The sequence below is a fragment of the Scyliorhinus canicula genome, chromosome 7 (assembly GCF_902713615.1).
Source record: "Scyliorhinus canicula chromosome 7, sScyCan1.1, whole genome shotgun sequence".
In the NCBI taxonomy this organism is placed as follows: domain Eukaryota; kingdom Metazoa; phylum Chordata; class Chondrichthyes; order Carcharhiniformes; family Scyliorhinidae; genus Scyliorhinus; species Scyliorhinus canicula.
In genome coordinates this window covers 52,170,860-52,186,383 of record NC_052152.1, presented here as the reverse complement: position 1 = coordinate 52,186,383, position 15,524 = coordinate 52,170,860, and the positions used below count along the sequence as shown (strand labels likewise).

At 48.8% G+C, this 15,524-nt stretch overlaps 1 protein-coding gene across 1 annotated transcript in view; it reads left to right on the top strand.

The window, feature by feature from the left end:
- LOC119968964 (immunoglobulin superfamily member 3-like) overlaps positions 1-15,524 on the top strand; it is a 58,066-nt gene that overhangs the window by 19,282 nt on the left and 23,260 nt on the right. The window contains exon 4 of the mRNA XM_038802019.1: positions 14,691-15,071. Coding sequence (XP_038657947.1) covers positions 14,691-15,071 — 381 coding nt within the window. The remainder of the gene's footprint in view (positions 1-14,690; positions 15,072-15,524) is intronic.

Sequence of the window (15,524 nt, the reverse complement as noted above, 5' to 3'; positions counted from 1 at the left end):
TAACCTGCACATCTTTGGACTGTGGGAGGAAACCGGAGCACCCGGAGGAAACCCACGCACACACGGGGAGGATGTGCAGACTCCGCACAGACAATGACCCAAATTGGGAATCGAGCCTGGGACCCTGGAGCTGTGAAGCGATTGTGCTATCCACAATGCTACCGTACTGCCCTAAAACTGGCAAGTCATGCTGTAGTTGTATGGAACCTTGGTAAAGCCGCACTTAGAATATTGTGCAATGGGTCACGCACCAGGGTCAACACCACTACTTTTCCGAGCCCGAAGAAGCGATGGATTTTGTGAGGGACCTGGGGCTGGTCCCGAAAGGAGGCCCCAAGGACGCGAGTTAGGGCCCGAGGATTTCTGTGGGGAGGAACGCCGAATGTGCCTGGACTGCTGCTCAACGGTTTGCCAATGGGGCCAAGCGGAACATTTGAGACTTTTTCCTTTGTTCATGGACATTTATGTGCTTTTTCTCTTTTTTCTATGTTTTTTCCCTTTTTTTTTCTGTTTGGGCTTTTTGTGCAGCTCGCGGAAGACACTGGAGCCGGCTTGCCCCAGTGGGTGGGGAGGAGGGCGGGGAAACAAGGGGAATGGGACAGGAAGGCGCCGGAGTGTTGAGTCACCGGGCTAGCAGATTGGCTAGTCAAGGAAGTCAGATGGGGGGGGAAGCTACAGCCAGTAGATGGCAGGGGTGGGGGTATCGGGGGATGGGGTTAGGGGAGGGGGGGGTTGTTCTGCTGACGGGAGAGGGACTTGAAATAGGCACTGGAAAGGAGGTCGAGGGTGGAGGCAGCTATAGGGCGGGCCAGGAAGGGCGCGACGCACGGGTCAGGGGCTGGCCCGAGAAAGGCTATGGCTGACCGGCGGGGTGGGGGGGGTGGGATGTGCCCCCCGACCAGGCTGATCACCTGGAACGTCAAGGGACTGAATGGGCCGGTTAAGAGGGCGCGGGTGTTCGCGCACTTGCGGGCCCTGAGGGCGGACGTAATTATGTTGCAGGAGACACATCTGAAAGTGTCAGACCAGACCAGGCTAAGGAAGGGCTGGATTAGCCAGGTCTTCCACTCGGACTTGGACTCGAAGTCCAGAGGGGTGGCAATCATGATCAACAAGCGCGTGCAATTTGAGGCAGAGGGCATATCCGCAGACAGGGGGGGCAGATACCTGATGGTACGGGGCAGGCTGGAGGGGAGAAGAGTGGTGCTGGTGAATATATATGCCCCGAACTGGGATGACGTGGACTTCATTAAAAGAGTGCTGGGGAAGATCCCGGACTTGGATTCTCGCAGGCTAATAATGGGAGGGAACTTTAACATGGTCCTTGACCCGACTTTGGATCGGTCGTGTCCCAGAACGGGTAGGCTCTCCGCAATGGCAAGGGAGCTGAAAGGGTTTATGGAGCAAATGGGGGCAGTGGACCCCTGGAGAGAGGGACAGCCAACAGGAAGGGGCTACTCGTTTTACTCGCACGTCCACAAAGTATATTCCAGGATAGATTTCTTTGTGCTAAGCAGGGACTGTAGGGGGGAGGTAAAGAACACGGAATACTCAGCAATTACCATTTCAGACCATGCCCCGCATTGGGTGGACCTGCAGTTCGGGGGAGCGAGTTATCAACGCCCGCAATGGAGGCTAGATGTGGGACTGCTGTCGGAGGAGGGGATCTGCGAGAGGCTTCGGAAATGTATAAAAAATTACCTGCAGGTGAATGACACTGGGGAGGTCTCAGCGGCGACCGTGTGGGAGGCGCTAAAGGCAGTAGTGCGGGGGGAGCTGATTTCAATTGGGGCCCATAGAGCCAAGGCAGACCGGGCAGAGATGGATAGATTGGTCAGGGAAATGGGCCGGATAGATGAAGAGCACGCGGAGTCCCCGGGGGAGGTTTTACTCAGGGAGAGGCAGAGGCTACAGGCGGAACTGGGGGCACTATCCACGAGCAGGGCAGTGGAACAGCTTAGGAAGGCGAGGGGAGTGGTGTACGAGTATGGGGAAAAGACTAGCAGACTGTTAGCGCAGCAACTTAGGAGGAGGGAGGCGGCCAGGGAAATAGGTAGAGTGAGGGACGAGGGGGGGCACAAAGTGGAGGATCCGGCAGAATTGAATAGGGTATTCCGGGACTTCTATCGTAAGCTGTATACTTCGGAGCCGCCAGAAGAACCGGAGAGGATGAAAAGGTTTCTGGATGGGTTAACATTCCCAACAGTTGGGGGGGGGCGAGTGGAAGAGCTGGGGGCCCCGATTAGAGTAGAGGAGGTATTGGGGGGCCTAAAGGCCATGCAGTCGGGGAAGTCCCCGGGGCCGGATGGATACCCAGTAGAGTTTTATAGGAAGTTCTCGGAGCTGGTGGGCCCGGTCTTGGCGAGGGTTTTCAATGAGGCAAGGGACAGAGGGACCCTGCCACCGACGATGTCACAAGCCACCATATCTCTGATATTAAAGCGGGGTAAAGACCCGGAGGTGTGCGGGTCCTACAGGCCAATCTCCCTAATTAATGTAGATGCCAAGCTCCTGGCAAAGGTACTGGCGGGTAGAATGGAGGACTGTGTACCGGAGGTGATTGGGGAGGATCAAACGGGGTTCGTGAAAGGTAGGCAGCTGGCGGCCAATCTGAGGAGATTGCTCAATGTGATAATGATGCCCCCGGCAGGTAGAGAGGTGGAGGTAGTGGTGGCTATGGACGCCGAGAAGGCCTTTGACCGGGTGGAGTGGGAATATCTATGGGAGGTGCTCGGACGGTTTGGGTTCGGGGAGGGATTGGTGGATTGGATCAAATTATTATATCAGGCCCCGAGGGCCAGCGTCAGGACCAACAGAGAAGTGTCGGAGTACTTTAGGTTGTACCGAGGGACCAGGCAAGGCTGCCCGCTCTCCCCGCTGCTGTTTGCGCTGGCCATAGAGCCGCTGGCGATTGCGCTGAGAGCCGCAGAGGGTTGGAAGGGGATGGTGAGGGGCGGGGTTGAACACAGGGTTTCTCTTTATGCAGACGACCTGCTCCTGTACGTGTCGGACCCAGTGGCCGGGATGGGAACTATACTGGGAATGCTGAGGGAGTTCGGCCAGTTCTCAGGATACAAATTAAATACGGTCAAGAGTGAAATGTTTGTGGTACAGGCAAGGGGCCAGGAGAACAGATTGAGAGGGCTACCGTTTAGGTTAGTTGAGGAAAATTTCCGGTATTTGGGAATCCAGGTGGCACGAGACTGGGGCAGGCTGCATAAGTTAAATTTGGCCAGGGTGGTGGAGCAAATGAAGGGAGAGTTTCGGAGATGGGATGCACTCCCGCTGTCGCTGGCAGGGAGGGTGCAGACTGTAAAGATGACAATCCTCCCTCGATTTTTGTTTATTTTTCAGTGCCTCCCGATCTTTATCCCACAGTCCTTCAAAAGAGTTAACGGGCTGATCATGAGCTTTGTCTGGGCGGGAAAGTCTCCGCGGGTGAAGAAGGCGATGTTGGAGAGGAACCGCAGCGAGGGGGGGCTGGCGTTGCCGAGTCTGGTCAATTATTACTGGGCGGCCAACATCGCTATGATAAGGAAGTGGATGGTGGGTACGGGGTCTATTTGGGAGCGGGTGGAGGCGGCTTCGTGCAGGGGCTCCAGTTTGGAAGCCCTGGTCACGGCTCCTCTACCGCTGCCGCCGGCCAAGTACACCACCAGCCCGGTAGTGGTGGCGACCCTGCGGATATGGGGCCAGTGGAGGAGGCATGTGGGGGAGATGGGGGCGTCTGTCTGGGCGCCAATCTGCGACAACCATCGGTTTGCCCCCGGCAGTATGGATGGGGGGTTCCGAGTATGGCGGCGAGCAGGGGCGGGAAGGGTGGGTGATATGTTCCTGGAAGGGAGCTTCGCGAGTTTGAGGAGCTTGGAGGAGAAATTTGGGTTGGTAAGGGGAAATGATTTTAGATACCTACAGTTGCGGGACTTTGTTTGTAGACAGGTCCCATCTTTCCCGCGCCTCCCGCCAATGGGGATCCTAGACAGAATAGTCTCTGGGAGGGACGAAGGGGAGGGTAGAGTCTCGGGTATTTATAAGGTGCTCATGAGGGAGGAAGGGTCCCAGACAGAGGAACTGAAACTTAAATGGGAGGAGGAGCTAGGCGGGGAAATGGAGGATGGGCTGTGGGCAGAGGCCCTGAGTAGGGTAAACTCGACCGCGACATGTGCTAGGCTCGGGCTGATCCAATTTAAGGTCGTTCACCGGGCCCATATGACGGTGGCTCGGATGAGCAAATTTTTCGGGATAGAGGACAAATGCGCTAGGTGCGCGGGAGGACCAGCGAACCATGTGCACATGTTTTGGGCATGCCCTGAGCTGAGGGGGTACTGGGAGGGATTTGCGGGGGTCATGTCCCAGGTGCTAAAAACAAGGGTGGTGATGAGTCCGGGGTGGCAATTTTTGGGGTTTCGGAAGACCCGGGGGTCCAGGGGGAGAAAGAGGCCGATGTGCTGGCCTTTGCTTCCCTGATAGCCCGGCGACGAATATTATTGGCGTGGAGGGACTCAAAGCCCCCGAAGACTGAGTGGTGGCTTGCGGACATGTCAAGTTTCCTGGGGATGGAAAAAATTAAGTTCGCCTTGAGGGGATCTGTGCAGGGGTTCACCCGAAGGTGGCAACCATTTATTGACTTCTTTGCGGGAGAGTGAGCGTCAGCAGGGGGGTGGGGGGGGGGGGTAGAGTAGAGTAGGAGGGAAAATATGGCGGGTAGTACGGGTGGGAGGGGAGCGGGCTTGTGCAATACGGTACGATGGAAGTATTGAATGTACGTGGATGTTTGCACATTTTTGCCTTTTTTGCTTCCTTTCTGATGATGTCTGTAACTGTTTATAAAGCCAAAAACTACCTCAATAAAATTGTTTATTAAAAAAAAAAGAATATTGTGCAGAATTCTGGGCGCCACACTACCAGAGGATGTGAAGACTTTGGAGAGGGTGCAGAGGAGGTATACCAGGATGTTGCCTGGTCTCGAGGGTGTTAGCTATGCGGAGAAACTGAACAGACTCGGATGGTTTTTGTTAGCACGGCGGAGGTTGAGGGGTGATCTGATAGAGGTCTACAAGATTATGAGGCGCATGGAAAGAGCAGATGGGCAGGCACTCTTTCCCAGGGTGGAGGGGTCAGTCACCAGCGGCATAGGTTTAAGGTCCGTGAAGCAAAGTTTAGAGGAGGTGTGCGAGGCAGGTTTTTTTACACAGTGGGTGGTGAGTGCCTGGAATGCGTTGCCAGGGAGGTTGTGGAAGCAGATACATTAACGGCGTTCCAAAGGCACCTTGACAAATACATGGATAGGACGGGTATAGAGGGATATGACACAAGGAAGTGCTGAGGGTTTTGGCAAAGGTTGGTATCATGACCGGTACAAGGTTGGAAGACCGAAGGGCCTGTTCCTGTGCTGTACTGCGCTTTATTCTCTTTATTATTAGTAATTCTTTGGTTTCCCCTTTAACCCTTCTTAAAAAGTGGATCCAATCCAAAGGGACTGAACCTAAATCTAAGGAACTCCGAAAGATTATATTTCGGACATCTACAATGTGCTCCCTTTCTTCCTTTAACACCTTTTGGATGGAAACCATCAGGTGCCGGGGATTTATCACTCTTTAGTTCCATTAATTTCCTAGTTACTGATGCTGTACTTGCGTTAATCGTACTAAGACCCTGTCCCCAATCGACTATTGATTTTTCCGGGACTTCTGGCAAGTTATCCATCTTTTCAACTATAAATACTGAGGCAAATTGAACCGCCTTCTTCCAAAACCAGTTCTAAGATTCACTCCATGCTGATGAGTCGGTTTCTCCTCTCAAATCCAAAATCTAGGAACATACTGGCAAGCACACTTATGCTTAAAGGCACATCCCAACTATGGGTCCACAAACCAAAATAATAAATGAGATAAGAGAAATGGGAACAAATTTTAAAAACTGGAAGGACTCTTACAATATGCACTTTGGCAAATTAAGGTGATGTTGAGAAAGACTATTTAACAGGAAATTCACCATCTTAACTTACTCTGCATAGACTAAGGCAAGATTTATCAATAGAAAAGCAAATATAGGTGAGGACCAAGATTCTACATCAGGTGAAAGTTTGGTCTGAAGCTAGATCATTTGAGAACAGAACCTTTCTTGTGATTCAGTGGTCAACCTCATCGGCATAATGGAAGTGAATTTCTGGCCTTGCAAAGGCCTCTGATTGCAGGCGACTCAGCAATCCAGGAATTCAGGTGCTGCCACAGGATTGAAGAACTGCAGCGACTTGAAGGATGAGCCTTTGCTTTTGTTAGCCTTTCAAGGTAGCAAGTTTCTTCAGAGGTGCCCAGTGCCTTGGAGAAAGGTGGCAGCACAGAAAAAGCCTGGCATTTTAGATGGGACTATATGCGCCTGCTGGTTCCGTCTGAGAGAGATTAACACTGCACCTCGGTTAACACCACAATACCAAGGTGTGACATCCATATTGCAGAAATGGAATACTTTTGTCACCAGTGTATCATAGCAATGTTGCAGTTTGTTTTGACACCCACAAACTGGACAGTTTTTAGAATATAAACTAATCCCTCATTTTTTGTGCCTGCTGATTTTGGATACATCAGGGACAGGCAGAGAGGGTGTAAATTTGGGTGTTGAATTGTTCTACTAGCTCCTAGTAGTCAGCTCCAATTTCCAATATAATTCACCAGTAGATACTGAATATGACATCCAAACATGGTTGTGCCTATTCCAGCTTTTAAATCAAGATAAATGACATTAACAGCGTGAATAAAGCAAGGTGTTTGTGTGGATAGTGCTGCTACAGAGAGGGGCAGAAGACTTAATTTGAATTCTCCCAAGGTGCTCGGGTAATTGATTAAATTCTCTGCCCAGCAACAGTATAAATGCCAGGGTGGGTGGGGGCGGAAACATGTACATTTTGTCTTGGCCCCTCAAAGGAAGTAGGTCTTTCCTGATTGGGCTCGGAGACTGGATGCCTCATGCAGATGTAAATCCACTGGCAATTTACCCAAATAATTTCAATTAAACTGATCTCACAAAACCAGGGATTAGCACAGGCTGTGGGTAAACAAAGTGACTTTGTGATGGGATTCCACATCTGATGTCCAAGATAAATAAGATATTCAGTTCAACACAAGCATCTTTTCGTTTTGATAACCTATATTTTGGTTGATTGCCAACCTTTTCTTGAGTTTGAGACAAATATTTACATTTTCTTGCCCAGTTATATTTCTAAAGTTACTTCTGAGCTGGATCTGTTCAAATTGTGTGATCCATTTGAAGATGTGGCAGCACGGTAGCATTGTGGATAGCACAATCGCTTCACAGCTCCAGGGTCCCAGGTTCGATTCCGGCTTGGGTCGCTGTCTGTATGGAGTCTGCACATCCTCCCCGTGTGTGCGTGGGTTTCCTCCGGGTGCTCCGGTTTCCTCCCACAGTCCAAAGATGTGCAGGTTAGGTGGATTGGCCATGCTAAATTGCCCTTAGTGTCCAAAATTGCCCTTAGTGTTGGGTGGGGTACTGGGTTATGGGGATAGGGTGGAGGTGTTGACCTTGGGTAGGATGCTCTTTTTTAAGAGCCGGTGCAGACTCGATGGGCCGAATGGCCTCCTTCTGCACTGTAAATTCTATCTATCTATGTCAGAAGATGGTCGGGAGATGCTCCATGAACAGATAAAATCAAGCATAGTGTAAAAGTTCATTCCGAATGATAACCATGGTTACTCTGCATGTGTCATTATTGCCAGTCAATAAACCTAATGTTAAATCTTTTGGACACTATTGCCATGGTCCAGTGGATTGTTTTCTTTTCCAGAAAAAACAACCATAAGACCTCCACATCTAAGGACCTGGGAGCTTCTTCCATGGTTGTCCAGACTGCAGACAAGAAAGCATGGCATGTCAGAGTTGAATGGGTTATCTAATCTAGCTTTGAAAGGCATTGGGATCTGTTACAGGCAGCCATGGGAGAGAGCTTCATTGATCTCATTACTGCAGAACCTGTGTGTTCTCTAGCCCAAATTCCAATCAGTTTTATAAAGTCCATGGGTTGTGTAGGATTGATGACGAAGGACTTCAATTTAAATGGTTCATTGTAAGATCTTCAGCATTTCTTACACAGCATGCCTGTGGCCACACACCATGCCTGTAGCCACACTGCTGAGAACTCCCATGCTACCAACCTGCCACTTCCTGTGTACAGGTCATGGAAATAGATACACGAATATGCATTCTACATCTTCCCCATTTAGCTGGGACAATCAATACTCGCGTGCAGAGAACAATGTTAAATGCAGTAACAGAATATTGAATATTTAAATTTCACAAGGCATGGGCTTGGGCCACAAAGCCTGGCACAAAGTCCATGTGTGTACCTTTCCCCACCTCGTTTAAGACTACATCACACATCCATACTTACGTCAGTACATAGTCCTTGAGGTTGGGGTTTGGTCTGTTCAGCCTCTCCGAGCGTATAATTACACCAGTTCACTTGTTCTTGGGATGCACCAGGATATTGCCCATGTGGCAAATGGCATCAGGCATGCCTGGGGTGTGCACAGTGGCTGCCGAGCTTGTTGTGTTGGTAGCAGGAGAAAGCTACATCTCCATCGATGCAGCAGACGCAGATCATGGACTCGATGTGTCAACCTCTGTAGCAGCTGGCAGTGCTGGTTGTGGTATCTGTCACAAATGAGGCCGGTTCCTGACAAACAGGGCACCATCTGAGATGACCATGCAACTGTTTAGTTGGGGGGCATAGCTGTGGATAAACTGCTAGTTTATCACAGCTGTATGTGTGGATTGCAATCTGACTGTCTGGCCTGACTCGTGCAGAGTCTGCAGGATTTACGGTCATGGTATCTTTTCCTACTTTTGTCACCGCTTCTTGAGGGTCTCCCTCACATTTGTTTCCTCTTTGAGTTGCAACAGGGATTATGGTTGTTGTGTGTCTGGACAATATTCTTTGTGCTGGTGAGGGCAGACCCTCTCTTGGCAGATTATGCAGACTAAGTAGTGTTGTCACGGAGGCTTTTTTCGAGGAGGTGCTTTGCTGAACATACTGCATACTTCACCATACCATTCATTGTGGGTAATGGAGGGCTGTTTGCAATATGTTGAGAAGTCCCATGTCTGTGCAACGTCCTTGAAATCCCTGGGGACAAACTGACGGGTGTTGTCCTTTATTGGCCTGTGTGGGATGCTGTATGCAGCAAAGTATGCAGCAGGTAAGTTATCGACTTCATACCACCCTGAGACTGAATCAGCAAGGGCTAAATGTTGTCACTCATTTCACTCAAATACATCTGCCACGGTGAATGACCATGAAAGGTCTGGAACCTCAGAGGTGCAGTGGTTCTTTGGTTTGATGAGGCTTGAGTGCATTGCATGGTGCACATCTAAACACTTCCCTTAATGTGCATTGAGGGCCATTATATGGTTTCCTTTGCCCGACACATAGTTACTTCCACCCCCGGATATCATTGCTGAGTGTTGTACTTCTGCAGAGCGCTGGGGATGATTAATATCTGGCCACGCAGTATCAATCCACCATACGCAGATAACTCCTCTCTCGTGGCATTAAAAAATGCAAAGCTCATGAGCAAGTTCTTTTGATGTCAGGGGCCATCCTTTCATGATGACACCATGGAGCTGCCAACATGTGTGATCTGTTTGTAGGGCAGTTTTGAGTTCCTCAATTCTGCAGGATGACAGACCTTGAATTACAATAATATCAATATCCTCCTCACAATCTGCTTGCACAGTGATGAGTAAGTAAGCCCTGGAGGGGCATCGGCGAGGTTTTACTGCTTACCACACTGCTTTACCACTTACCACAGGTTGTAGCATTGGAGCTTGCACATCATCTGCGGAGACATGGGGCGGAATTCCCGGCGTCAATCCCACCCCCGCCGTGTCCCGAATTCTCTGCCCCCCGAGATTTGGCGGGGACGGGAATTGTGCCGCGCCGGTCAGCGGGCCCCCTGCGGCGTTTCTCCGGCCCGCATTGGGCCGAAGTCCCGCTGCTGACAGGCCTTTCCCGACAGCATGGTTTAAACCACCTCTGTTTCTGGTGGGATTGAGTTCTGGGGGGGACGGGGGGGACGTGCAGGGCGTTCTGACCCCAGGGTGGCCTGGCCCATGATCGGGGGGGGGGGGGGGGGGGGTGCGCTGGGGGATCTGACCCCAGGGGGGCCTGGCCCGTGATCGGGGCCCACCGATTGGCGGGCGGGCCTGTGCCATGGGCGGCACTCTTTTTCTTCTGCCCCGCCATGGCCTTCACCATGGCGGGGGGGGGGAAGAGACCCCCTCCCCTGCGCATGCGCCGGTAGACACAGTATGGAGGACGTTTTCAAGAATGGTGATGAGCAGCTAGTAATCAGTTTCAGTGTTGGCAGGGCGGCCATTGATTAAATCATGGAATTTTTGACATGCAAGGGCAAGGTGTTCCTTCTCAATCTACACATAGCAGATATCAGTGTCAATGAGAGCCCTTGATGTAAAAGCCACTTGTCTGCCATTCTGGATGCACACTGCTTCGAGCCCATGCTAAGAGGCATCTGCTGATAATAGTACAGGTGCTCAGGCATCGAAGTATTGTAACACCAGAGGATCTGATCGTAGATCCTTGAGCATGTTCAGTGCAGCATTGTGGTGCTGCTGCCGATGCTATTCAACATCCTGGTGGAGAAGTTGATGAAGGGATCCAGTTTCCTCACTGCAACAGGGAATGAACTTTGATAAATAATTCATCATGCCAGGAAACGCTGCAGGGCATGCTTGTCCCTGAGTGGATATTTGCCATCCAGCGGCTGTCTTATCTGGGTCTGACTTCACATCATCAGTGATAAGCAGGTAGCCCATGCAAGGGACCTAGCTGACCTGCGAAGAGATTTAGCAGGGTTGAGCTTCAACTGTGGTTCTGATTCTGTTGAGGACCAAACGCAGACGGGCATCATGTTCTTGCATTGTACAACCCCAGACCAGGATGTCATAAAATGATGATTTCACAAGGCTACCCTGTAATGAGCTGTTCTATGGACCGTTAAAGATCTGACTAGCAGTGGAAGTACCCATAGGGCATGCGGAGGGGCCTGTATCTGGCCACCAGAGACATGAATGTGGTGAACTTCAAAGATTCTTTATCCAGCAGGATTAGCCAAAATCCACATTCGGCATCCAAGGTACCGAAAACCTTGGCATTGGACATTTCGGCTATCATTTGTTCAACCGTATTCAGAGAGTGGGGTAGGGTCCCAGAGGTGCTTTATTTAGGTGAACTGGGTCGGTATAGATCCTGACTGTGCCATCTTTCTTTAACACAGCTAACATCACAGAAACCCACTCTGTGGCTTCATCAATTGGGCCTATGACACCCAATCTTGTCATTCTTTCCAATTCATCAACTACTTTCTGTTTCATGACAAGAGTACTCTTCTTGGAGCACAGACAGCAGGCATTACTGAGTCACCTGCCTCATGTAACATATGATGGGTAGCTTCCCAATAATATCTCAGTAGAACAGATTTTTGATTTCTAGCATTTCTGGGGCTTGGTGCTGTAGAATGTACATTGGGCCCAATGTGGGCTAACCTCAATGCAATGCTATCCTGGAGACTCAGCAGTAGTTTGATGTCTTATGTGAAACTGGAACTTGCCCTGTGTGCAGTGTAGCGTGACCATGCTTTCTGTGTATATGGCTTGTCCACCATGTGCAACAAGATTGTGGGGGAATCTAGTACAGCACAGGTCTCAATTTCCCACAGAAGCCGCTTCAGCAACACATTGAATTTTGCCCCGGTGTTGTTATTGACTTTAAATTTGGCATTGCTGTGGGCTATGTTTGATGTAAAAGTTTCACCTTTTTCCATGATAAAGTTGATGCTTTTGCAGTAGAATGTTTTAAGGAATTCGATTCTATGGTTGTTTTAATTTACCTCGAGCTCATTCACTTTGTTCATATTCCAAACCATGGCGGGGTGGCTGTCTGCAAAGTGACTTGTGGTAGTGGCAAGTTGCTGTAACGTTGACCTGAAACACTTCGCAAAGTGGTTTGATTTGCCAATGCTTACTAAATACGTATCGGGTGGCATGGTTGCGCAGTGGTTAGCACTGCTGCCTAGGGTGCTGAGGACCTGGGTTTGATCCCGGCCCTGGGTCACTGTCGGTGTGGAGTTTACATATTCTCCTAGTGTCTGCGTGGGTCTCACCCCCACAACCCAGAGATGTGCATGGTAAGTGGATCGGCCATGCTAAATTGCCCCTTAATTGGAAAAAAAATAATTGGGTACTCTAAATTTTTTATTTTTTTAAAATTAGATGCCGGCTGCTGTAGTTTAGGCAGGGCATGTTCTATACCAAGAAAAATCTGTTTCTCTCCTTTCCCAACTAGTCATGTAGCATGGAGTTACTGATGGTGGATTCTAACAGCATCACTGTGTATTCCACGCATGATATGGTTTCTTTAAAGTTCATCAGTTAGAGTGCCAAGCATGCACTATTTTCCCCAGAAATTTCAATCTTGAAGCCAATGAATGTACCGATTCATGGGTTTCTGGTTGGTGGTGTTAAAATACATGTATGTCCATGTTATTTTTTACTGGCGTGCATATTGTTCAAATTTTTAAATAATAACTCGGGGTTCTCTTGGTCTTCCTCCCTTGGAAGACAAAGGATTCAGAGGTTTTTGACTGCCTCTTGACCCGTGCTTGCTTGTACTTTATTCAATTTATTGGAGAGACCGGCATAGCAGTACACAGGCCATTCCTGCTCTAACTATTTCCAATTATCCACTATGCTCTCATGGAAGATGAGTGGGTTGATGCACCAAAGTCCTTGTGCCATCATAGCCAGCTCCTGCCACCGGGTAAAGTTGCTGGATTATATAGGAATGATGACAATTGACTACAATTTACATGATTTCCGAAAAGATCTTCAGCTGCTTTTACACACCATGCCTGGAGCCACACTGGTGAGAACTCCCACACTCCCGACACATCACTTCCTGTGGGCAAGTCATGGCAATGTATACATGAATATACATTCTTCAAATTTCTTCCAATAAGTGCCTATTTTTCAGTATGAACCAATTGGGAACCCTAGACATTGGCCCAATGCACGGCAACTGGATCAAACCATACCTTCTATCTGGAATGAAACACTGAACTAGGTCAAAGAACATAACACATTTGGATTCCACAATTCAATTGAACCAAGTCAAATTTAGCTTTTGATGATTGAAATACAGCAACTACAAAAAATGGCCATCAATAAGGATTTACATGTGTGCAGTTATATTGCGTAATCTTGTGAGGACAAACTGCAGACAGCATAAACTCTAATATTTCTAAACTTTCGTATTTTACCCTTGGTCTCTGCATGACAAGCATTGAATGGTTTGGAACGACTCTGACTAATAGTGGTAGTGACAGGAGATCATAACAGACAATAATGTACTAGACAGGTTAATTATAGTGAAAACAGTCTGAGATGTACAAACTGAAGTTCTTTTGTTGAAGTTTGAATCACTGACCTTTTGATGAGCACCAGTATTATGTTAATACGCAGAGTGAATCACCGCTCTTAACCTTCAGCACACTTCAATTGCTGATGTGATCAATTTCAGCTTCAATGGCCCTCTCTAGTTTACACCAGAGAGACCGTGTTACAATTTAAAAGTAACCTTTATGGTCCAGGGTACACCACTTAAAGGCAAATGCACTAATTACTCTTGTTGACTTGCTTTGGGTAACTGCCAACACCAAATTGGCGACAGCCTCTGAATTTTGATAAGGAGGCATTACAGAAATTTCTAATGTTTGAATTTTACATCCATTTGCTTCCATCCTATTTTGATCCCTTAATCTCCCTCCACATTCCATTCTCCCACTCCAATCATGAGTGCTCTCAGGACCTCTAGTTAAATGGGAAAGACCATTTGAATTTAGTAATGGACCAGAAACTCTGTGAAATTTAACAGCTCTTGTTTCACAAACAAAGCAAGCTGATTATGTTAGGAGCACCTCCCTGGGCCATCAGGACTTTAGTACAGAAACTGTTTCCAGCATTCTTGTCACTAAAGCAAATTAATTGCAGGGCAGGCCATATTTCCATCTAATTTATACGCCAACCTGTTTATCTTTTCCTCACTACATCAAAGTTTTTTTTTGGGGGGGGGGCGGATTGTGGGGGGTGAGATTGTGGGGGGTGAGTTTGGGGGGTTGTGTTTGCCAGGGTTTTGGGGCTTTGGTGGGTTGAGGGGGGGCATGGGGGGGAGGTTTTGAGGGGGGTGTTGGGTTTGGGGGTATGGGGGGCGTTGGAAGATGTTGGGTTTCGGGGAGGGTATTGGGGGTGATGGTTTGAGGGGGTATTGGGTTTGGGAGGGGGTTGGGTTTGGAGGGTATTGGGAGAGTGTTGTGTTTGGGAGGGGATATTGGGGGTTGAGGAGTTATTGGGGGGTCTGGATTGAATTGAGCTGAGCCTCACTCTGCCACGTCTCCAGCAGCTTCTGCAGCGGATTCTCAATCAAATTCTTCAGAACGCGCGGGAAGGCGGGGTCAGAACCCACAACACAACCTCAAAGTTGGCATTGATATGGTGGTCTTCCATAGCCAGACTATGGCTTTGGCACGTTTTCTCACTTTGCTTTTGATTTAACCCTATGTACTGCCTGCCACAGTAAGAATATTCATTTTGTTTCACTGCAGGTAACGAGTTTCTTGCTCTGATTAAAGCCACTGCTGCCAACGTTACTGTCGGAGGCTCACTGGAAATAACCTGCACGGTTGAAGCTCAGAATTTCGCAGAGCGCTTCTTCTCTGTTGCCTGGTTCTTAAACAAAAATGAAATCATTCGCATTGGACCAAATGCAGTACCATCCTTTCAAAGTGATTATAAAATGAGAGAGAGCCTGGGGAAGGTGATGGTCAGTAAGAAAAGCGAGAGGGACTATGTTCTGAAAATGTATCAGATTCAAGCGGAGGATGGTGGAACATATCATTGTCAGGTGGCTGAGAGTGAGAAAATTTCATCGGGAGCATTCTCTAGCAGACAATCCAAGGAGGTTTCAGTCACTGTTCAGCGGCCACGTAAGGAACATTCAAACTTAATTTATTCATATTTTTGATAGCGATTAAGGTCTTGGGAGCAGTTTCATATTTTGATTCTGACAGGGTAGCTGGCCGGCTCCTGGATGAAATGTTAGGAATCTCGGGCATAATGGGATTGACACTCACCAGGGGCAGAGGAGCAAAATGGCAACCAGATTTACACTTGGCCTGATTTTTATTGTCCACTAAAGCCAATGGGAAAGAAGATCAGGCTGAACATAAAGCAGGCTGAAAGATTCACCATCTCTCACCTATGTTGCTATCTAAGACCACTTCCTATCCCAATGTACATTGGCAATTGGCTGGATTTCCAATTGCACAGGTATCTAGAGAGAGTAGGTACAGGGTGAAATTATTCCCATTGGTGGAGGGGTCAAGAGCCAGAGGACACTGAAATAACAGCGAGTTGACATGGTCTCGGCCCTTCCTAAC